Source organism: Pinus tabuliformis, chromosome J (assembly GCF_031772625.1).
Source record: "Pinus tabuliformis cultivar Carrire ecotype Pingquan chromosome J, CPIR1, whole genome shotgun sequence".
Lineage (NCBI taxonomy): Eukaryota > Viridiplantae > Streptophyta > Pinopsida > Pinales > Pinaceae > Pinus > Pinus tabuliformis.
In genome coordinates this window covers 541,507,280-541,532,751 of record NC_142295.1, presented here as the reverse complement: position 1 = coordinate 541,532,751, position 25,472 = coordinate 541,507,280, and the positions used below count along the sequence as shown (strand labels likewise).

The 25,472-nt window shown below is 37.1% G+C and overlaps 1 protein-coding gene across 1 annotated transcript in view; it reads left to right on the top strand.

The window, feature by feature from the left end:
- LOC149228155 (PH, RCC1 and FYVE domains-containing protein 1-like) overlaps nt 1-18,196 on the top strand; it is a 176,568-nt gene extending 158,372 nt beyond the window's left edge. The window contains exon 9 of the mRNA XM_089378061.1: nt 17,419-18,196. Within this exon, the coding sequence (XP_089234187.1) occupies nt 17,419-17,539 (121 nt within the window). The 3' untranslated portion in view covers nt 17,540-18,196. The remainder of the gene's footprint in view (nt 1-17,418) is intronic.
- The last annotated feature ends 7,276 nt before the right edge of the window (nt 18,197-25,472 follow it).

Below are 25,472 nucleotides of genomic sequence, written 5' to 3'. Positions count from 1 at the left end.
AGAAGAAAAATGAAAAGTTAAAGGAAAGAATCAGTGAATTGGAGACTGAGCAAACTGAGATTTCTAACTGGGCCACTAAGTGGTACAATCAGAAGAAGACCCTTAAAGAAAAATATAAAAAGTTAAAGCAGGAGCTCAAGGGACAGAAAGATAACCAGGTGAAAAAGAATGTAGACACCTTGCTCAAGGCAGCAGAGATCCAGGCAGGGACAGAGTTCAAGGGAAGCACTTCGGGGGTAGCATGAGGACATGCTAATCCTTAAGTCGGGGAGAGATGTTGGTATCATCCCAAGACCCCTTTTTCCTCCCAAAAACATATCATTTATCCATTCATTTTCATCATATATCCCTTAGAATCCTTGAAAATTGATTATTAATAGTCTTATAGTTATTGATTTAGGGGTTTTATGTTGAAGAATTAGAAGTTTTTGATGAAATGGTTACAGGAAGTTCCCACATCCTGTAATAAGCTTATCGTTTGACATGTAGCGCAGCAGTTGGGCTAGAACGAAAGGCATGGACGAAAAGCAGAATGTCCAAGCATGGACAAACACCTATCTCCCAGCCGAATCGATCCTCCTAGATGCACGGTCAACTCAAGTCAAATCATGGCACCTGGCAGACAAAAGCAGCAACAACAGCTCGTTCTATTTTTATTTGGTTTTTGTTCTTTTTGAAAACACTTAGGATAGAAACATTTTGAAAAGACTTGATGTAATAAAAGCGGCAACAGCCGAATGTACATTCATTGTAGCAATGACATGGCTGTGGATATACATATGTAAATACAGTCCGGTTAATGGTTAATGTTTAATCGTTGAATCGTTCCAGAACAGAGTTTTTAAGTTTAATACTAAGACCTATTCACAGTTACGACTTGTGTATCTCGTGCATTGATTTGGTAGCTGGTCGATTATAAGCCAGTGTACCCTTGGAACGCGGACGGGCCCTGCGTTCAATCGGTATACTGTCCATTTATTTCATTTACATTTCGGTTATCGTATGGTTTGCACAGTGATTGGATTTCGATTTCAATAGGTTTTATATGGTTTGCATAACAATTACAATTACATAGCTTTCGATTTCCATAGCTTTCGATTTCCATTGAATGTATATGGTTTGCGCTTATGGTTGGTTTGCGTTTATGGTTATGCTGCACAGTCATCACTGAGATTTGGAAGTGCGTCCTGTAAGGGATTCGATCCCTGTGTGTCTCGTAAAAGCACCATCGTAAACTCTGTTTTTATTCCACAATTCATTTATGCTCTCTATATAGTTTGATATAGTGTAAATATCATTGAATGCTGTGTGTTTACTGAACAAGGGTTTTCTGGGTAATATCTTTGTAAGGAGATTAAAATCATTGTTACAGTCATACACAGTGCTTAGGTTTGCACAGTCATACACAGTGCTTAGGTTCAGGGTTTAATTTGGTAAATGCATTTAATGATAAGCATTGTAATCAGGTATATTAGTAAGGTAATCTGAGTGTTTGAATGATAGGTGACATATCCCAGCCTTCCGTAAAGAAGCCTTGTAACCTACATCATAATCACTTGGCCAACAATCCTTTATGTCTATATATTTTAGACCATGCCTCTAAGCTTACGCACCTTGGTCGATATTAAATATAGAGTCTAGCCTAGTACCCTAGCTAGAACACTACAGTCTACATTTCCATTCATGGCCTTCACCTAGACTACAACTATTAGTCCTGGTCTAGTGCATGAGACATGAAATAGAAAAACACAACTGTCACTCCTTTTTAATCAGAGGTGATCTAATCTAAGCTCCCTCTTGATCAGGGACTAGTCAAAGCTCTCTTTTAGCTAGGGACTCTTCCATACATCGACAACTTCTTCTTCGTGGGTCCTTCAACTGCTTGATCAACTTCTCTCCTTGATGTCATGAAAAATAGTTGAGCCTCTTTCTTGTAGGGCAACAACCATCGATTAATTTCCTCTTTAGTTCGTCATGTCATTCCTTTCTTCATGGAAAGTGGCCTTCTTCATATCTGGAACCTTCATCATATGACTACTCCTTTCTCGTCATGCTTTTTCCATTCATCACATGAATGCTAGTTGTACTTGTAAGTAGCCCTGCGTGAACTTATCCATATATTATTCAAGAAATCAAATATATCATTAAATCAAATCGTACCTTACTAGATGGCTCTTCATCATGACATCTTTCTGTAGGTATCAACATCCTGCATTCATGTTGACACATTTCCCAAAGATATCCATTTTCAAGGGTCTACATCTTTTCCATCAGAGTCTTCATATCTTTCTGGGAGATTTTCTAGTCAAGTCTTCTTGATCTTTTGGATGTTGATTGCCTTCATCATGGTTGCATATCTCACGATCTCTTCCTTCCTTACACATTCCATTCCTAGGTGCTTTTAATCAAAGTTTCTTAGTTGTGATCAACCACCTCATACTTCATATGAGGACATATTATGTTGATTTCATCTAGTGTGTCTTATGTCTTCTTGCATCCTTTCAGAGGAGGAGATCCTTTTTCTCTTGATCATGCTTCTTAAGATAGAAGCAATGATCCCTGTTACCTGCAACCATATGACATTACATTATAATATTAAACACAAGCATACATACCTTATTTTACCTTCAGGTCATCGAGGCTTCTTCCAACAACTTCCTTGATTGAAAAGATCTTCAATCCCTTGATCTGCTTCATGTTATCACACCATCATCTCATAGATTCCATAAGTTGGAGTTCTTGTTGAAACACTTGCTTCCTCTCTAGATTAGTGAACCCTACAATGAGCATTCCATTGGAGAATTTTGAGGATCTTGTATATCCCCAACTGGAAGATGTTTCCTTTTTGACTTGATGTATTATGAGCCTTGTCCTAGATGATTTCTTTGTTTCCTTCAATGACCATTGAGGTTCCCAAGAGCTATATCCTTCATGTTTTGTCTGTCATGGATTTTTGTCCTTCATGATTCCCATGGTGACGTCACGAGCTCTTGTTTCTAATGCTTCCATGATGCTACGATGCATCTTATCATCATTGTCATATCTTATAACAGAAGCTTATGGTAGGACCATTTTGTGAGGGATATTATCCCAATCATAGAGATTTGTTACTCCCTCTTTCCTTGGCCCTTTTTCAGGAAAACATTGCCTGAAGGTTGATGTAGTTAAAAGAATAAAAAGCATATCATGGACACAAACAAAAGAAAGAGAAAATCAAAATGCAAAAGATGGTCATGACATAAAATAGCGCATGGGAAAAAGCCTAGCATGAGCTATACTCTCCTCATTAGCCATCACCCGATTCCTGAGCACATGATGCATGTCCCAACCTTGATGAGAAATGAACTATCTCATCTTAAGGGGTGATATTAAATGCTACATCATAAAGAGCAAGCTCTAACCCTTGAGCTATGCATCGCAATACAAAGCATTATCAAGAAAAAGTAAAAGGCGCATTAGAGGGGTGGAAAAAGTAGGCTGAGCAAGGTAACTCATGCCTCCATAATTGCTCCCTCCTTTACATCTATACACTCAAGATGTGGACTCCCCATCAACTGGTCCCCTTGACCATGGCACTTGGCCATGAAGCCTTTTCCCCTCCATTGCCATACATTCACACTAATACCTATTGATTGAGGGGTTGACCTTGAAAATTCTACTTCCTCTGGAGTGTTGGAAGCACCTAATAAGGTTGATCATTAGCCACCTCTATCAAGGTAGGGAACACCTTTATGAGATTTGGTCTAGTTAGATATCAAAAGGTGATCCCAATTTGAAGTATTAATATGCCCTTAACATCGGAGTTTGGTATACTTAGATGCTCATATGATCTTAGTCTCCAATGAATGGTTGCTTTCACTTGAGTTCATGTTGGTTTTGTCAGGTGGTCCACAACAACCTAGGTCTTGAGGGCACCCACTCCGCAGGTACCTAGGCCTTTCAGAGAGACAAATGACTTAGTAAATGCAATGTTGAGAGAATTGGGCCTCATGATGACTTGAGCATATGTTACATGTCCCAGAGCACCCTCAAGACCTAGGACATTGGTCTGCTTTGACCCAATATAGAGGATTCTGAATGATTGCACCACTGGACTTAACTTGCCCCCAGGTTGGCCTTGACACAACGTGAAGGTCATGATTCAAAGCCCAGATGAGGATGGTCTTCCATGAGAGACTAGGGTGGGTTGTGGCACTTGATAGAGCCCTAATACTGGAGAGAGGAGGCCCTGTTTTGACCATTGAAGACCCATGGAGATGACATGTTGACACCCTAGCTGGATTTGGGACCTCAAAGGAGGGCTTGAGGTGGATTTGAGGGACACTTCTTAAATTTTGGAAGATCTCACACTCAGACAATTTTTCACCCTTCATCACACCATGACATGGCATTTGAAGCCCAAAAAGGGCATGACGTCAACATTTATGAGGCTACGACTCAATGTGTGGGCATTTATGGTTTGTTTTAGCATTGAGCTAGTGGGTTGGGTTGTGTTGTCGCGCAGATTGACACGACAACGCTCAGACCGGGGGCTGTCACTCTGATCCCCGATCCCTCCGTTTAAGCCTGTCTCCCGCGGCTAAGGGGGGTAGTCCCTGTGAGATGATGAAGCCAACTGTCGACCAGTTGGTTGGGAGACACGAGACACGATGATATAAGCACTAAAATGATTTGATTAAATTAGCAGACCAGTGCCTTATAAGATTGTTATTACAATGATTACTTGTTAAATGATATAGAAACATAAACCGTGAACAGCAATCATTTGTTATCAGCTTAATCACATGACCAAAACGATATCTGGCAACTGAGGATTTTAAAAAAAATGAATGCTTTAAACCACCACGAGTCATAAACCATTAACCAGATATCATATTTCGTATCTCGACTTGAAAATTTTAGATCTCAGCGTGAAAGATATAACATGAAAATAACTGAATCTGGCAAAAATAATTTTCCACAAATTCTTTTTATATTTTTTCGAAAATTTAAAAGAAAACGATTTTTTTTTTTTTTTTAAACAAAAATAAAATTTAAAACTAAAAATATCTAAAATCTATGCTTAAATTTTTTTTATTTTTTATATTTTATAAAAATGAGAATTAAAAAATCCTAAAAAATATAAAACTTAAAACTTAAAATCTATTTGAACTAAAATCTAAAAGCACTAACTATACAAAAATATAAACCTAAGCCTAAAATAAAGTTTAAATCCTAAAAAATAAAAGCTAAATTTCTAACTTAAAAAAAACTACGAAAAGCTTTTATGAATTTTTAGATTAAATCTAAAGATTAAATAAACCTAAAACTAAAATTTAATAAATAAATCCTAAACTATGCTAATCATATATCGTTAAGCTGGAACTAAAGCAACGAAAAAAACAAAAAAAAAATAAATCGCATCTAATCTTAAATGATTTAAAATGCCAGCTGTGGATGAAAACAATGCCTAACCTCAACGCAACCACTGCCTACATGCTATACAACTCAGAAACGTAAGACTGAAATGCGTGATGCGGCGACAGGGATAAAATAGAAAGACGATTTAGGCTTGCGTATGTAAAGACGGCGGCAATGACAGGCATGAAACAGTGCTTACCTGATATCAATTGAGGCTCACCTGATAACACGCACGCCGACACAGCAATCAAAACGCCTATGCTCAGAACATTTTCTTTTGCAGTTTTGCAGGGTCTCGACAGCAGCGAGGGGCCACAGTCTTCCACGCACTGTTCGAAATAAAAAAAATCACTGCAGGCCTACGATGATGGGTTCAGCCCACAGTGACTTATTCACACTGAGGACTGAGCAGCGCCGTTTGGAACCGGTTTCTCTGACAATCGATCAAATGCTGCTGCCTGAGCGTGATTTCTTCGTATTAATTGACCGGAATACGCAGAATAATTTCAATTTTTTAAAATCTGAGCTTCTCACGTGACCCTTGCCCAATGTTTTACGAAACGGCCGAACCGAAACGGAAACGGCCGTTTCAATCTGTTTCAATGCCCAGTTTATTGACCCGGCCCATGACCCGGTTCGGCTGACCGAGTCAGCTATGACTCGGCCGAGTCAGCCAATGACTCGGCCGAGTCATAGCTGACTCTGTCAACCCGGCCGGGTCCCGTATTGACTCGGCCGAGTCATAGAAAGGACGGCTGGGCAGCGTTTTTAATTAAAAAAAATCAATTTTTTGCTGATTTTTGGTAAAGTTAGTTAGGGTTTGTGGATTCTAAAGGGTTATTGTGATTTGTTTAATGCTTTTGGGGTCCATTTCCCCCTCCCAAACTCTATTTAAGACAGCCAAATGCTCTCATTTCACTCACAGCAGTCTTATGCATTTGAGTGAGAGTCTTCTTTGAGAGTTAGTGAGCAGTTCTTGAGCTTGTTTTGGAGCAGCAGTGAGGAGTCTTGGAGGAGCATTGTAGCTGGAGTGAGGAGCTTCTTGGGCAGCCATTTGGAGCAGCATTGAGGAGCTGATTTTTGGAGCAAGCTTGAGGAGGCAGTTTGTGCCTGGAGGTATTTTTTTCCACCCTTACAAATCTGTTTTTGCTTAGTAAATTTTAGTTGCATATCAAGAAAGCTTAGAGAGTGTTTTTTGTCAAATAAATGAACATTGAATCAATTTTTTTTTTTTTTTTTCATTTTCAGATTGTTTTCCTAGTCAAAAAATGGCACCTAGAGCAAAAGATCCTGCTTGGGCATATGTTGAAATGGTTGATAATCAGATGTGTCGCAAGTTTTGCCATAGGAAAATTAAGGAAGGTCCTGGGGGGATTAATAGGCTGAAACAACACTTGGCAGGGATTAAAGGCAATATTACTGCATGTCAATCTGATCAAATTGGGGAGATTAGAAAGAATTTGTTGGAAAGCTTTGAAAAATTTAAAGAAGAAAAGACTAGGCAAAAAGAGATACAGGCTGAAATTGGGAGGAAGAGGGAGATACAAAGAATGATGGCTGCCAACCCCCACTATGAGTTTGAGGGTTCTTCCTCTATCCCTCAAACTGATGCATCAAACCCTTTCCGTTATGTTCCTCCCTCTTTTGCTTCTGTTCAAGATAAGGGAAAGGGTAGAATGAAGGGTGATGGGACTATCAAAAGTTTTTTCACTCACTCAGGCTCCTCTCCATCAGATGCACATGGTCCTGAAGTTAGTATTAGTAAAGGTCTTGCTCAGCCCACTTTAGATGACCATTGGAAGAAAGAATTGAGGGAGACTGCTTGTGACTACATAGCTAGATGGTGGTATGATGCTGATATCCCCTTTAATGCTGCTCATTCACCATATTATGAGCCTATGTTTGAGGCCATACATGCTGCTGGAAAAGGCTTCAAAGGCCCTACTATGCAAGAGCTAAGGGGGTTTCGTTTGCAGAAAGAAATTCAATCAATTAATGAGTATTTGCAAGATTTCAAGGAATCATGGGCAAGAACAGGGTGTACCATCATGTCAGATGGATGGACTGATCAAAGAAACCGTACCATCATAAACTTTCTTGCCTTCTGCCCACAGGGAACCATGTTTTTAAAATCAGTTGATGCATCTGATAAGGTAAAAGATGGCCACTTGTTGTTTCAGCTATTGGATGAGGTTATTGAGGGTGTGGGGGTGGCTAATGTTGTTCAAATCATCACAGACAATGCCTCTAACTATGTTCTTGCTGGTAGACTGTTAGAGGAAAAACACAAGACCATCTTTTGGACCCCATGCGCTGCACATTGCATAGACCTCATGCTTGAGGATATTGGAAAATTAGATTGGGTCAGAAACACTGTAGATAATGCCAAAAGCATAACAAAATTTATCTACAATCATACACTGGTTTTGAGTCTCATGAGGAAACACACTGGAGGCAAGGATATCATTAGGCCTGCCATCACTAGATTTGCTACACATTTTTTGACATTGCAATCTATGCTTTCCCAACATAGAAACTTGCAAAAGATGTTTTCCAGTGATGAATGGGATCAAAGCAGTTGGTCTAACAAACCAGAAGGCAGAGAATTGAAAAGGAAAGTCCATGATGAAACTTTTTGGAGAAAGGCAGCAGAGATTGTGAAGCTTGCTGAGCCACTAGTTAAGGTGTTGCGGTTGGTGGATGGGGAAAGGTTGGCTATGGGCTTCATTTATGAGGCTATGGATCAAGCAAAGGAGCAAATAAAGACAGCATACAAGGATAGAGTGGCAAAGTATGGGCCCATTTGGGCAATCATTGATGAAAGATGGAACAATCAACTCCATCGCCCTATACATGCAGCTGGGTATTTTTTGAATCCACGGTATCATTATAAAGCTAAGGAGTCAGGAGCTTTGAGGGGGGAGGTCAGAGATGGACTGGTTGATTGCATTGAGCGCATGGTCCCATCGGAGTCTGATCAGCTGCTGATACATCAGCAGGTCACATCCTTCAGCAATGCAACAGGTACCTTTGGGAAGAACCTAGCAAAGATTGCAAGAGAAGCAGATGAGCCAGGTAAACAAAAATTTCAATTTTCAATTTCTTAATGGTTTTACTTTTTTTATTAAAGTTTGTTAAATCATTTATAATTTGAAAGTTAGATATAATTTGTAATTTTGTTGAGCTTCAGCCTTCATCTAACTCATAATTCATTACACTCCTATGTTTTTTGCAGCACAATGGTGGGAGGCCTTTGGTGGCCAGTGCCCTGAATTGCAAAGGTTTGCAATTCGTATTTTGAGTCAAACTTGCAGTGCATCTGGGTGTGAGCGCAATTGGTCTGTCTTTGAGAGGATTCACACAAAGAAGAGAAACCGTTTGGAGCAAAAACGGTTGAATGATCTAGTTTTTGTCCAATACAACCTTCGGCTCAGACGGAACCAATTGCTGAACAAAAGACCTAATTCAGATCCCATTGTGTTGGAAGACATTGATCCAACATCAGATTGGGTAGTGGAGAGTCGTCTACCAGAGTTTGATCCTGATGAGGATCTTGATGAAATTGATGTTGGAGATCCACTGCAGCGTGTTCAGTTGAATGCAGATCCCAATCCACCAGCCTCAGTCTCACAGCCAGCTAGTAGGACTCCAGTTGTAGGTGCTTCCTCTGCTCAGCCACGACAGAAGCGCAGCCGCATTTGTACTCTATCTCAGCTTGCATCTGCTGCACAGCCTAGTGGTACTGGCACCACTTCTACAGTTGCAGTTGGAGACGATGATGATGAGGAGGAGCCATGGGGCCCCTTGTCTGACTCTGATGATGATGATCCAGAGATTGGTCGAGATGATCTTGGCTCCTCTGGCAGTAGCTACTAGCCTCCTTGGTTATTTGTATTTTGTTTTGACTCTTGAGTTTTTGATCATGTATGACAGACTACAGTTGACTATGTATTTACTATTGCCATTGGGTACACCGTACCATTTTGATATAATGGATTGGTTCATGAGCCTACTTTGATCATATGTTGTCTTCCATGTATATTATAATGTTGTGTGTTTGGAAACTTGAATGAAAATCTTTAAAATTATGTTTAAAATATTTAAAATTATGTTTTTTTATAAAAAAAATAAATATTTAATGTATTTTTTACAACGACCGAGTCATTGAAATCGAGCCGGCCGAGTCATTACCGAGTCCGAGTCGATCCTCGGCCGAGTCCGAGTCCGAGTCCGAGTTGTAAAACATTGCCCTTGCCCGGTGACGTGTTGATAGCAGAAGCAGTGAATGGGGATGCGTGAATCAATAGCTGATACGCAGTGATCGATGGCGACTTTGCTATAATGCCCAACACGTGCTTCTGAATTCTGTCTGCCACTCTGAAATCAGGCTGTGTACACATAAAATTGATTGCATTCAGATTTAACTATGAACCCTGCATCAAAAAATTCTGAGAGAGTCACCTGTGGGCCGATCCTGGGCAACTGCAAAAAGAAAATAAAACCCTAATTAAAAAAAAATTTGAAACCCTGAAAAACAGCTGATTAATTTACAGATTTGGCCCCTTAACAACCAGATTCATCAATAAGCACAGAAAACATTTTAAGAATAAAAATTTAAGGTTTTCACTGTGAAGAACTTCAGAAAATCTCTCATGCGAATAAATAAAATAAACTGAATGATAGACCCAGGATCAAATCCAACTGGGCTCAGCAAAAAATGCTTGTGGGAGTTGGTTGGTTCAGCCGAGAACTTCCCCTAACGCCCACAATTTTCTTCAATAGGTGTTTCCTGCACACCTCAGAACAACCATCAGTAAAGAGGGCAAGAATGCTGCTAGATCTCAAAAAATAATGGAGATACCTGCCATTACTTCAGAAACCCTAACAGCACTCAAACCCTAGCAAGTGAACAAGATACCTGTGCTCACAATACTCTACAAAAAGCTATTATTAACGGCTGAAAATAACATATGCAGAAAATTAAACAATCTCACAGCATTTCAAGAGAGTAACACCAGCAAGATATGGACCCCAAAGTCTTCTTTTATTAACCAGAAACAGATTTACAAGAGAGCTTCCTCAGTACCAGACTCACAGATCTTATAATCTGAAAATGACCCCTAGCACCCTACTTAAAGGAAATGCCTCCAACAGCTAGTTCGAGTGATCCATGTTGAAATGATCTTGACCGTCGATGAGGATCAAGACATCTCTTAATCTTATCCGTCGATTTATTAAAAAATAATATTTTGCATGCATTCACTTAAAATATTATTATTTTATTAGTTAGGGTTTTTGCTCTATTTTTTAATTTTTTATTTGTTTTATTATTTTAATTTTTTATTAATTTTTTATCTATTTTATTATTTTATTATTTTTATTCATTTTTTAATTTTTCAATTCATTTTAAAATGGATCATCGAACTAAGCCTTCGGAAACATCACCTAGGACCTAGGACTTAGGACTCATGAGGGGATTTAAAACTTTTTTCGACCCTCCAGACATATTTCATGATGACTTTTACAAATTTACATCTTAAGGGGGAAAACCCCTTTAACACAGACCCTCACAAATCACCCAGTTCTGCGACACAACTATAATCTAGCAGATCAACACACTAGGATTCTCCTAAAATTCCAATGACAAAATCCATCTCGGCTTTGGGGTCAGGTTTGAAGGAAAACTCTGTCGATCCATGGATCGGTGAGACGAAAAATCTTCCGGGACGTAGATTACCACTAGAAAGTTAGGTCCACCTAGGCAATTCACATACATGACTTATGTCTGCTAAGATTATTTACAATTAATACATGCAGACTGGGTTTACAATCAAAATGATCAAGCTGCTGATGACTGCAGGATGGCACAGACACGCTGATCAGGTGCTGCCCCTTTTTGTAAAGAAAAGGGGGGTGTACTGCATGGGTAGTTGACCAGTAGAGGTCAACAGGTTGGAACTCCAGTTTTATTTCATGGCAGACTTGTTTTAGGGGCTTCATTAGCTAAAATTAATTGAGGTAGACCTCATATAAATAAAGGTCACCTCATTCTTGTTTCTCATCATCACTTGTGGAGTATTTCAACCTCCTTAGAGGATTTCGGCCTAGCTGAAAGTGTCTTGTATTCTTGTGGAGATGTGATCTATTGTGGAGATTTTGCTTTTGGAGACTAGCTCTTGTTGTGGAGACATCATTTTGGGATAATAAAGGACTTGTTCATGCATTTCTTGTAAGTACTCTTATTGTTGATTATTTTTTGAATGGTTATTGCATGGAATGGTTGTTGTTAGGGTTTCTATGTGCTAGTTTTATTGAATATTTTTCTATGGAATCTTGGCAAAGTATTGCATGTATTAACTAAAAGAATGTATGGCAATCCCTTGAATGAATCTTCATGTTAATCTCTCTTCATGACTTTATCCCCTCATAAAGTGATAGCTAGGGTTTTGAAAACTAGGGTTTTTCTTGCCCTTACTCCATACTAGGGTTTTATATTTCCATTAGTAGGTCTCCCTTAGACTCCATCACCCAAGGATCAAGCACTAGCCATCCACATAGGTTATCACACCATATAAAATCTCTTTTAAAACATTTTAGGTGATAAAACCATAGAAAAAACTCTTTTGAAACCCTTTTTATCTCTCTCCCTCACATTTTTTACCCTTCAAGGCAAGTCTTTAGGATAGGGCATAGGGTTGAATTCAACTAGGAGTGTGTTGGCCTATGGTGAGGTTGTACACGTAATTTTAGTCTCATTTCATCAAAATCCATTCTTTTCCACAGTAAATTTTGCCATTTCAGGGTTGACATCATAAGCCCTAGGTAATTTTTCCCTAGGGTAAACCCTAACCTAACCCTAGGCTTCAACTTAGGGCTTCTTGAAGGCTTGTTGCTCCAATTGTTGATCATATCTTTAACAAGCCTTTTCTTGGCCTTATGCACCTTGGTAAGCCTTTGTCCTTGTTTAATCCTTATAACTTAGGTCATAAGTTCCCTAGATAGGCCTCTTGGAGTGCACGCTTTTCCTTGTCTTTGTTGGATTGAACCTTGTCCTTAAGTTGAGTGCCATTCTTGAGCCTATCCTTTGTCACCTCTAAGCCATAGACTTTGAATACCTATTAGGTGACCAATACAAGGAAGCTTCCCTTGTGGTGAAAGTCTACTTAAGAGTAGGAGGTGGTGAGTTGTGGTGACAATGGGCCTCCACCTCATAGTGATGTCCCTTGGTCTAGCTTTTGTCTTATATGCCCTCTTACAAGACTTGCTAGATTTTAAGGCAACAGGCTGTTGGCATGGTTGTGGAAGCTAAATATTTAATAGATATTCTGAGCACCTTGCATTATTCATTCTTTAAATTTAGCACATAAATCTATTGCTTCATATGTGACATCGATGGACGTGTTATTGATGAGGCATGCCATATTTGCAATTTGGAACAAAACGATCGAATTGTCCTCACAATCTATAAAAAGTACACACACTTGTCTTTGTTGAAGATTGCAAATATTCGGTTTGGTTTCTCATTCATTGTACTTACGAGGTTAAGGGAGGTCAAGAGTCAAGACTGCTCTTGGGGCCATGGTTATTTCAGAGTTTGGGTCTTTTTGAAGAGAGGCAGATCAAAATTCTTCAAAAAAAGGTCTAGAATACAAATGTTGACGATGTTTGGTGAGACAAGGTAGATCCTACCATTAAGTTCATGGACCCTATCATATTTGTTGTGGTTTGTAGACATTGACGAGTCTAGCTTAGGAGACGTTTATGAGAGTTGGGATTCCATGATTGGATCTATGAAAATTGTTATTTATAGAATGAGTGCCATGAGTATGGGACATCAATGGAGATCGTATTCACCACCATACAAGATATTCTTATCACTAGATGGGATTAGAATCGTACACCTTTGCATTGCTTGGCTCACTCATTGAATCCCAACTACTATAGTATTGATTGGCTCAATGGTGGGCCTTGACATAGATTTCCAACCCACTCATGACATAGCACGCCCTATTCTATAACATTTAGCCATGAGGCCCCACTCTCACATTACTTCATCTTCTTGTTGCGAGAGGTCTTAGAGCACTTATGGGAATTTGTTTGGTTTGAAGAAAAGCAGGATGGAATAGTACAGGGTAGAGAGAATGGTTGAAGGGAAAGCCAAAGATGTTGGACGTGTTCCCTAATGATATAGGTTTGGACAAGTGTTGCCAACTTGGATCTTAATGTTAGAGCTGGTCACTTCTGATGATGGTGGTCCTTTTGAGGGGTCATCCACACCAACCAATGCACATCTTAGATTGGATATGAAGGTGGAGGAGGAGGATGGATCATGGAGGAGAGAGTAGTGGTAGTGATGGTGATTTTGATGATTTTGACATGGAGGAGGACTACTGATAACCATTAGCGATGATATTCTTCCATCTACGGTTCTGGTATCTACCCTATTTTGTATTTTCTATTGGCATTCACATCTATAGTATCAATAACTTGATATCTATGTAATACATTTTGATTTTGATGACTTATCATTGATGTATTAACTAGTTGCATCACTATTTTGTCAATGTTCTAGTTTCTAAAATGGATCTTTATGTCTATATTTCATTTTTGTATTGGTAATTTGTGGTGTGTATTAAGTTGGACAGGGAACCATCCTCTCTAGTCTATCTATCTATATATATATATATATATATATATAATTTCTTTATGTGTGTGTGTATTGCACAGGACCCTCACCCCCCAAAATACTAATAATAATAAAATAAAGAAAACCCAGGTACCTTGTCTTCCTAGTTTTGCAGACTTGGGGATCCTTAGGAAATGTCCTCAAATGTTGAATTTTAGGTGCAATTAAGATAAGCACAATTTTCTGCAGATAATTACTTCCAATGATATAATTTAATATTCTTAGCACATTCAGATCATTAATAAATTATACTACAGAAAATTTCAACCATAAATACACTAGAGCAATAGAGATCACAATGGAAGTAAAGATGCACAAGAGACACAAATTTACCTTGGGAAAACCCTACTCCAGGGGAAAAACCCAACAACCTTTTCTTATGAGTAATTGTCCAATTCAAATCAATTTGTACATCTGAAATCCAGTCAACATATCACCCCATTGACCATTACAAATTCCAAGTCAAACCAAGTCAAAGGAGAGAGAGTCAAACTTTTTCTCACAAGTCAGATCTGGTCAAAGAAACCGAAATTCAGCCTTCTGCTACTCCTGGTCAACTGCAGTCAAAGAGGGCCAAATTTTGGCCCATCTGCTCCACAGAAAATTTTGGTCAAACTGCCCAGTTTGACCTGCTGTCAAATCCAGTCATGATGTAATTTCTTCCCAGAAATTTGGTCAAACCTCAAAGATTTTTTCAAGATTTGGTCCAATAGCCAGTCAAAGATTTGGTCAACAGCAGCTCCAAAAATCCAATTCAACGCAGAGAAAGGAGAGGTCAAACTTGTCTTCTTCCTTCGCATGTGTGGACACAAACTCCTTGAACAGGTCTGTATTGTTGTTGTGGATGGATGCCAAATGAGGAGGTCGAGTTGCCAATATATACATGTCCAGGGAAGTAGGTTTTTGAGGAAGGGTCAAACCCCTTCATGAGGTGGGGTTGACCTGTCATCTTGAGGCCGACTGGAACAGCGATAAAATAACATATTTTTCTCTTGACTTGTAGACTTCAAATACAGACCGCAACTACATATTTTCAACACCAAAGATATTCTAGTCATCCCCAAGACATTCAGGGTAGATTTTAGGGATGTTCTAGACAGCTCTCAGGAATGTTTTGGGCAGATTTCAGGGATATTCCAAACATATATCTTCAGTTTTTACAATCATGGACATTGATGATGGAATGATATGATTATTTTTCCCATCCATAATTTTTGGATTGCACTGAATCTAAATCTGTTGTAAAGTCACAACTCAAATCATGGGTTTCGTATGATGGGTTTAAATTTGAGATTCAGTGATTTGAATATTGTATTTTTGACAACAACATGACAACAAACAAATTCTCCATGTCAAGAAAATGGGAAATTTAACATTTAAAAGGGCTGATCCTGGAGGTTATTTCTCTTGTTCTTCTCTTTTTTCCGGCCATCTCAGCTTTTACATATTGTACACGGGTTTCCAGGATTCATTCAAGTCCAATGCTTTCACCATCTCAACCTCAAACATTGTGAAAACAATCAGATAGTAGTGACTTGGATTGAGTACTAAATGTTTGAATAAATTCACATTCAAATAATTTTTTTAATCTGAAATATGAATATAATATCTTTATAGAACCAAAGTGTTTTACAGTGGTTTTCAACACAGCTATAAGAGTACACAAGACTTATCGAGAAGGGAATGCCTTTTATGTTTTAATATGATCATCATAAACAATAACTGAGGAAGACAATTTGATATAGAGACAGTTCTCTGTCTCATGGGCTCTTCATGGACCTTATTGCAAATTGAAAATACTTGCACTTAAGTTTCCTAAACCCAATCTGCATTTTGCTCATATCTAGCTGCCAATAATGGAATGTTATTCGGTCCTTTTTCTAAATTGCTCGAGCTTTTTCAGAATTGGCAAGTGAACAGCTGTGCATAATATTATATAGTATCTCTTGTTATGCTTACAAGCTTGATGCAACTACAACTGTTAATGATGACTTATGAATTTTTAATAAATATATATATATATATGTAATTGCTGTCCCCAACCTGTCATCCCCTGAAAAATTTGGAGAAGCGCTCTAGCCATCCCGGCGACATGTCTCCTCATTCCTGCTCCCCTGTCCCAAAAATCAATGCAACACACGCACACACCTGTGTGTGTTTCCCCCATGTCTTGGTTTGATCTCACAATGTCTCATATTAGGGTACTCGTAATTCCATGTCCTCCGTGTCCTGTGTTCTCATGTTCTGTGACTTAGCTTTCCATCTGTTTTTCAGCATGGTTGAATTTGTCTGGGATCTGGTTAATCTGGTGGATTCCTTTGACCAGTTAGATTTGAGGATGTACTTCTGTTCAAGGAAGTAACCCTGTAGGTAAATCATTTGGAATGAGATTGTCATACTTCTGACACAAAGGATGAAAGAGGACCTTGACCTGTGGGTAGCTCGTGGGTTATTTGCTGCTCAACAAGTCCCACTGGTAGATGGATGGAAAAACTCACCGACCTCAAATATAAATGCCAAAAAGAAAAAGAAAAACCCTCATTTTGAGTGATTTCTGCTGCTGAGTTTTTAATGAGTTGAACTCGTACACTTCAGCATCACCTGATTGTTTGTGAAGCTGAGCTTTTCATTGAATTTCTGTTGAATTGGTTGGAACAAATATTGAAGTTAGACCAAGAGATACTTTTATTTCTAACTAGTTTACTTATTAGTCCAAGATTATTGTTCTCCATCTAAGATTAATATGTCCTAAAGGAAAGTCGATGCCTCAATGATATTGCTGTCTCAAGTATTTTTTTTTAGATGTTATCATATTCATCAAAGCAGAGAGTTCTTATTTTCTGGGACTGAGGCTTCAGTTCAAGAGCTTCAAAAATGAAACAAAGTTACATACTTTGTACAAGGAAATGTTCTCATTAGTGAGAGCCTCTATTTTACATTGAAATTATAATCAGAAAACAAGGGAGGAATTATAAGTGATGGTTTTCCATATAGCAGGCATTGACATCTTAAATGGTTGTACGTTGAAATCAAGCTAATAATGCTCTTGAGAGTGTTATGATTTAGTGATGAAGAAATATTTTTTTTGTAATCATCTTTTATTTTATCAGCTACTTTGCTGAAGAGTATCGAATTGGTTGTGTTTAGTATATCATCAACTAGTGGCAATAGTAATAGAGCAATATCAAACAATAGAGAGAAAAATGACTATAATACTTTTTTTGTTGCCTCCATTCCCTGGCACTTCTTTTCCTGCTGTATTCTGTTTCTTTATCATGCTTCTTTGTGGAAGATAGTTTTGATAAGTTTTCTTTGAAAATGACATTTTGCAGCCGAAAGCGTTTCAGTGAAAGACAAGCAGAGCAGTGGTGGACTGAGAACCGTTTGCGAGTCTATGAAAAGTACGACGTGCAAGGGATTGCAAGGGCAACTACAGGGGTTGCTGTAAATTAAGAGAACATGCAACACTCAAGTTCCCTACTACTTTCTGATGTACTACACTTGAGTGGATCCTTAAGTGGGCCAGTTGATGTATGATTTCTTTAATCTCCACTATGGTGGAATGAGGAGGCACTGTAGCATGAGATTGAGGCAATCACGGACAGCTATCAGGATTCAGGCCTATGGCTCAGAATGATGACTACTGTTAAACCCATTTGATATTAATCCAGGAAGGCACACCTTGCAAGAAGGGTCTAAGTAGGCTGTTTAGTTCGTCTAAAACAATCTCAGCTATTGGGTGTAGGCATACATTTGTTGTTGCTGGTTCCGTGCAAATTACCTTACATTTCACAAAAATTCTGTAATGTTGTGAGAGCATAGTGAAAGCCTATGCTGGAGAATAACATCATCTTTTGGTATATCATGTACAATAGATTCAATTACAAGTTCACCTTTCCTTGTAAGCAAGGAGTTACGAAACATTTATGGATCGAAGATTGACCTGTAAATCCTCATCAGCTATTTCAGGCAGTTGTAACATTAATTTCTTGTAACCAGCTAACCATTCTTTTTTATTTCTTCAATTTGGTGAAATGCGCCATGTACACAGTTACCGCTCTCGAGTCTTTCATCATTTGCTCAAGAAATGGGAACAAGATTACAATTGCAGACTACTAAAGCTATATTGGGAAGTTGTTAGCAGTGAATTTGCTTTTGTTATTAGACTGCAAAAAGTGCATATGAAAACTGAAGTCTACAAAATAATTGAATCACTGGACAGTGTTTATTGTGCGATGAAACATATAGATTATGTCAAAATCAGTACTGTGGCTTGAAAGAGGTGAAATTCCACAGGTACGTTGGAAACACATTAATAATCTGTCACAAGAGCGGTGGTGGTCAAGAGAGAGAATAGGCAAAGTTGCTCATTTTGTTCGCAGTGTATTGATTAAGTTGGTTAATTGTGCTCTGTAAATAAAAATATTCCGGCATCTTGTATTAAAGTGTTGAAAGAGCAAGGCGACAAATTGTATTATAGCAATGGCTCTGAAGACTGGAATAGCTTTTATCTTGGAATATTATTTGCTGGAGTTACCACTTCAAATGGAGTAATATTAGCTATCAAGTGCAAATCAACATTCTTATCATATCATTAAAAAAATAGGTACCGTGGTTATGGAAGGTAAAAGAGTTAGCTGGCTTTCCTCAACCAGTTTATGTTGGGTACCCCTAGTGGAATTTTCTTTCAACAATGGTGACCATCATTCTCCTAAGAAGAGCCCATTCAAACGTGTCTGGATGGAAGTGTAATTCTTCAGTTAGCTGTGGCAATTTGGAAAACACAATTTATTCAAGAAAGTGGCACCTTGGAAGAAATGGGGAGTAGTGAAACATGTGCAACAAAGTTAAGACTGCGCAGGACAGAGATAAGAAAAGATCAGAGCAAAGCCTTAAGAATAAATAAAAATTGAAATAATAAATATTGAAGACTTGGATATTTCAACAGATTAACAGGCCATGGTAATAAATGATGAAGAAATATATATGACAAAGGATCTGAGATATGGGCTTTCAAACTTTGTATGCATAAATTCCTCAGATTGAGAACTTGATATTGAAATTGAAATGAACTTTAAAAGTTATGCAAATGAACAGCTTTGGGCAGTACAATTTAGTGTTTTAACCTTTTCAATTTGAACATATTAATTGTATTCTGAACATTGTGTATCTTTCAATATAATTGGTTTTAATATTTTCCATATTAAAGAAAATAAGAGAGAACCTTACTTTTAACTCGATGCATGATAGATTTGGATGCACCTATCTTTCCCTAGGGATTGGAGCATTATTTCACACTTGATTTTGAAATCTTATGGTATGTTACAACTTTGAAATAAACTACAATTAATATGCCATCACTATAAGAGGCAAAGATACTTGTAGTGAAGTGTAGACATATGCTCCCTTGTCTTTCCCTAAAGTTCAGTCCTTTATTGCTTTTCTTTATTGATTAATAAATGATAATTTGTCCCAATTAATAATTTAATTACCCAACAGTGGCATTGGGGCTCTCTTTTTGGGTGTGTTTGGAAGGTTGTACAAACCAATTATAGCTATGCACTTTTGGGGTATATATTGTTGATCTTTGTAGCTTGAACATGTACTTTTGTACAAGCCTAAGTGTCTAGGCATGTAGAAGTTACCTAGATCTCCTTAACACAATTCTTCAAGTGCGAGCAAGTTGGTAATGTACCTTAGCCTAAGTTTTAAACTTAGGAAAATACATAATTAATTATGTTGTCTTTGAGCTAGAAATACTTAGGAAAATTAAAGTAATTTACTTTATTGATTATATTAATCTCAGTCATTGATCCCAAGTGAGGCAAGATCTAATCTTGGCTATCAATCACTTTGGAGATTAGGGTTAAGGATTGAACTTAATGTAAAGTTACAAAAACAAGGCTAGGGAGACGAGAAGTTAGAGGGATTTTCTCAAGTGAGGAGTGTGATACACTAGTGTGCTGATTTATAGGAAGTGCATAAGTGCAATATTCGAGGTATAGATCAACCAAGGAGATCAAGGACAAATCCAGGCTTGATCTAATGAATAACTATTGATTGGTTAAAATCTATTTGTGTTAATTGTGATTGAGATTACTTGTTTAATTTTTCTTTTGCTAATTATGTTAAGAATCTACCCGTGCATTTATTCCATGAATATGCAATTTGGTAGGTTAATGAATTGTGAGGTGTTAAGTTCAAGAAAAATTAACATGGTATCAAAAGCCCAAACTCTAAAAATCAATTTATGAATAACGCAAGCAACCAAGTTTGTACAAAGATCACCAGAGCTAGGTTTGGTCGCGATCGTACGAGGTGCTAACTTTTTTCGCAGGTCAAAGACCACTATTGACCGTACAACATGCACAATGGTATGGAGGGATGATTTTTCAAGTGATTGATATATATATATATATATATATATATATATATATATATATATATATGGAGGGATGATTTTTCAAGTGATTGATAATATATATATATATATATATATATATATATATATATATATATATTATATATATATATATATATATGGGCCAAATAGGTGAGTGGGCTAGCTATCAAGAGAAAGAGTGAAGAGTTGGTAGCTGTGGTGGCCAACAACCCAACTATAAGGTAACAACCTTACCACGACACATGATAGCCTACAATACACAAACCAACCTAGTTTGCAATATATTGCCGGTCAAGGGACATTGTTATAGTGAAGGGACCAACCCAACAATTTAGATAATACAGACAAGTACTGTGGGGATTGACATTATGGTCGACAGAACAACACACAACAATGTCATAGGTGGACAGGTTCAAGGTCGAGACTTGACGAGTTGCAAGGCTTGGGTGGCCTTGGGGGAAGCCAGGGTCCCCTTCTTTCCTTGTATTCAAGAAGGCAAAGGTCAAGACACCTTACAACATATTTATTGATGAAATTGATGTGATAGGGAGGCAAATGGGTCTGGGTTTGGCAACAATGATGATGGAAGGTAACATATAATCAAATTAGTTGTTGACATAGATGGACGAGTTCTCTGGGAATAATAGGGTCATTACGACAACAAATCAGCTAGATGTTTTGGATTCAACATTATCGTGGGTGGGTCGGACTATAGCCAACAGTCGCTAGTTGAGGCACAGAAAAGATGTTGAGACACAAGAGGCCATGGAGGTAGAAATTGATAGGGACACATTCGTTGCAAGAGAAAGCAACTAGGCATGTAGGTGTAAGATTTAGGCTACGGATGGGATAATTGTAGAGGGAGTAGTAGGGTTCGGTGCAGGTGGTGCCACAAAGTATAAATGACATGAAAGATTGTGCCATGAAAACACTGTCACGCTAGGCACGATCGTGTAACTATGTGATGTAGAGGCTAGTAAGGGGTCACACGTAGAGTTATTACACATTGTGTAGAGCTGCCAGGAAGTTGATATGCCACAATAGGCATGAGCCAGTACCGGGCAACAAACTTGGTAGTAGCCAATAAGGCATTTAGCATAATCCATGCAGCGTATGAGTGCATCTAGTAGGATTGGTTGATGTCAACACTCAGAGGGAGAGAGGGAGACTATACCAGTTGGGGGATTGACAATAGAATATTTTAGTGCGTGTCTCAAAAGACCAAGATAGATCCACAAGTAAGATTTTTGTATGTCTACAAATCAACAACTTTCTTGTGGGTGTTAGAGGGACTTAGCATAAAGGCCACAAGGAGAAGCAGGACAGTGATAAAGAACAAGGAGCAGGAAACTTTGGAGGTTGAGCAGCTTGGAGGGAAGTCAACCTCAAGTTTAGTTGGGGAGGAGTAGTTAGTGGATTCCTCCAAGTCTGTCAAGAAGTCTCTTGTTATGAGATGACCTTACATGATATTTAAGAGTAGGAGGCTTTTAGGAACTAGTACAAGGGGAGTAGGACTTCGAGGATGTTTTTAGATTAGGAGGAAATGAAGACTTCCAGTTTAGAGGAGGAAACCATGGTAGTGATGATATTCGATTAAATGACAATGTAGCCGAAGTTAGAGTGGAAAAAAATTGACAGTGTGCATTAGCACTATTGAGTTTGTGCTTGAAGTTATCCAAAGTGATGACAACATACTTTGTGATTCATTACAAATTGTCATTTTAGGCCAAATAGATCACAATGGCTACATCAAATTCTAATCATAGTTTACCAATATATTTTAATAACAATTGCACAAATTCTATAACTATAAAAATAATTTTTAGTTGCCTCCATAGATCATTTGGCCATTCTTGTAATTATTTAAAACTTTAGAGAAATCTCTAGGAGACGAGATCAAGCTCAAGCCTGATTTATTAATATAATGTAGGTGTTATAATTTGTGCAAACATGGACCTCTATTCCCTTGTGCATTTTGTTGGTTGGTAGGAATTATTGACTTGATTGGTCTAATTATAGTTGTGAAAGCTCATTTGAGTGAGTAGACATTTACATGTTGCTTTGTTGTGGAGAGTGCCTTTGGTTGATTAACAAAAGGCTTCAATAATGACCTTGATTTGAGGCTTATGTTAACTAGTTCTTGTATTGAAAAAACATAGTTTAGTGACATGAAGATGAAATATTCACCATCATAGATCCATCTTAACTCTGGATCTATCAAGCATCGAGAGGGATCAAATCTCTAGAGGTGCAAACATTTCCTCAAGTTTTGCACTAAAAAAAAAGGTTTTCACCTTCAGAAATTTGATCCCTCTTTGCACTTGATAGATCCAGAGTTAAGATGGATCTATACTGGTTTATATATAAGAAATACTTTTTGTTTTTAACTTTAAGAAAATTTAACTCACACAAAAGTGTTTTAACTATGATATACTAATTTTTTTTTACTTTGATAAAATTTACCTCACACCAACAATGTAACATTTTATAGGCAACACACAATATTTTAGTTCTACAAGTATTGCAATCTCATGCAACATTCTACACATAATAGGAGCAAACATTTTAGTTTTGTAAGTATTCCAATTTCATGTAACATTTTACATGTAATTCTATATGGTTTTTTGCATTATAAACAAAACCTAATCTAATTGGAATGAGGAATGAAGTGTTGGTAAGATTTGTAGTGCGAGTTTGTTGTCCCAATGTGAAGCAAGGAAAAATTTACAAACAAATAACTCATTTCATTACTATCGGTTGTAGATTATATAAATTAAGATTTTTTGAAGATAATACATACCTTAACTTATACCCTTTGCTAAATGAACATTATACTCTTTTTGTTTTATTGAATTTTGTCCACACTTAATTTCCTTATGTGATTTAAAATATAATTGTATATATGTGTGTTTTGTTAAAATTTTTAATTGAGCAACATATTCAATGTTATTTTTTATTTTTCATTAATTAGCTAACATATGTTTTTAAAATTTTCTTTTAACGTAATCACAACATCTCCCTCATATTCTTTATTTTTCATTAATTAGCCAACACATATTTTTATTCTTTTTCAACATAACGTTACATGACAACATCTCCCTCATATTCTTTATTTTTCAATAATTAGTTGACATATTTTTTTTAAATGTTTACATGACAACATCTCCCTCATGTAATGCGCTGTAGAGTGCCTCTCGATGCAATTCAAATATTATCAAAGAATTAATGATGTGGTGTTGACAAGTGGAAAAAATCCACTTGTAACAAGGGAGATATCATTCAATCAGGGTCCTATTTAGACCCCTATTTGTTTGGTATGATGATACTTACTAGAATATAGGCCTAGTTTCCTACTACTAATCTAACCTAAAATGATAAAAACTAATTTAAACCAAGTAAAATATATGACCTAAAAATATTTACAAGTATTACATAATCTATACAAAGTGTTGTTGTTTTGGATGGGCTTGTGTTATTCAACAACAGGGGTAAGGGAAATATTACCCAAATGCAGACCTATGATATTTTTGCAGTTGTTTGGGGTAGTAATCTATCTCACGAATATTTGGGCTTAGTGAAACACATGAGAAGCTCGTGCTCTGGTGCGAAAGCTTTAATAAACTATATTTTTTGTGTTTTTAGGTGTTTATTTGCATGTAATGTTTAATCTATTTTATAGAAATAAGACTATCTCAAAAGTGAGAGTAAGTGAATATCAAATAGTAAAAAATTGATATATCCAAAACTTAGGTTTAATTCAAAAGATTTTAAAATACTCAATAAAACATTTGCATATTTTGTTTCAAAAGAAAAAAAGGACACATTTTGTTACTTGGTTTCATGAAACAATCAAATGAATGCAAGTTTGTAACATTTTCTTATTTTGTTTCAAAAGAAAAGAAATACACATTCTAATACTTGGTTTTAGGAAGCAGCTAAATGAATGCAAGCTTATAGAAATGGAAAATATAGATGCATATAAGAGAATCATATCACATACAATACTACATGCACATAAAAGTTTGCCAAATGACACCCAGATCATAAAAAATAACTGCAACCTCTGATTAAAAATATCAATCTCAACTATAGTACAATGATTTCCAACGAAGAAGGTTGTATAAATAACAACAAAGAATAAAATATATCCATTTGTTTTCTAGAAACAAAAAATCCTTTGACTTTTGTAAGAAGATTTTCTTGCACATTAAAAGCAACTGGATGTCTTGATGTCTTCAAATGTGGATGACTTTCACTCCATATGTTTCTATTTTTCTTCCATTTGTTGAGCAAATTGTCCTAAATATTTTGTTGGTTGTAAGAGATTTGCTTCCCTTTCTTTCTCCTTAAAGTATTTGGCCCACTGATTGTATCTATTGGATACGAGACAAGTAAATCATAATGATATTTTGTAGACAAATCTGACATTTACCCATACTTTTCAGAATATATCTCTTCTTTCTTTTATACTTAGAAGAAAATAGTGAAATTAATTTCATGCATTCGTAGGGCAACTGAAAGAATTTTTAGATCTGTTTGCTAATCCACTCAGTGATTTGATGAATTTCATTACTACTAGCCTCTCTTACCTAGGTGAAAATAGTCAAAGGTAAAACCTCCTTTATTTCCCGAGGATGAAGCGTATTAAATTTCAACTGGATGTCTTGTTGTCTTTAAATGTGGATGACTTTCACTCCATATGTTGCTATCATTCTTCCATTTGTTGAGAAAAATGTCCTAAATATTTTGTTGGTTGTAAGAGATTTGTTTCCCTTTCTTTCTCCATAAAGTATTTGGCCCACTGATTGTATCTATAGGATATGAGGCAAGTAAATAAGAATGATATTTTGTGGACAAATCTGACATTGATCCATACATTTCAGAATATATCTCCTTTCTTTTATACTTAGAAAAAAATAGTGAAATTAATTTCATGCATTCGTAGGGAAATTGAAATAATTTTTGGATCTCTTTGCTAATCCA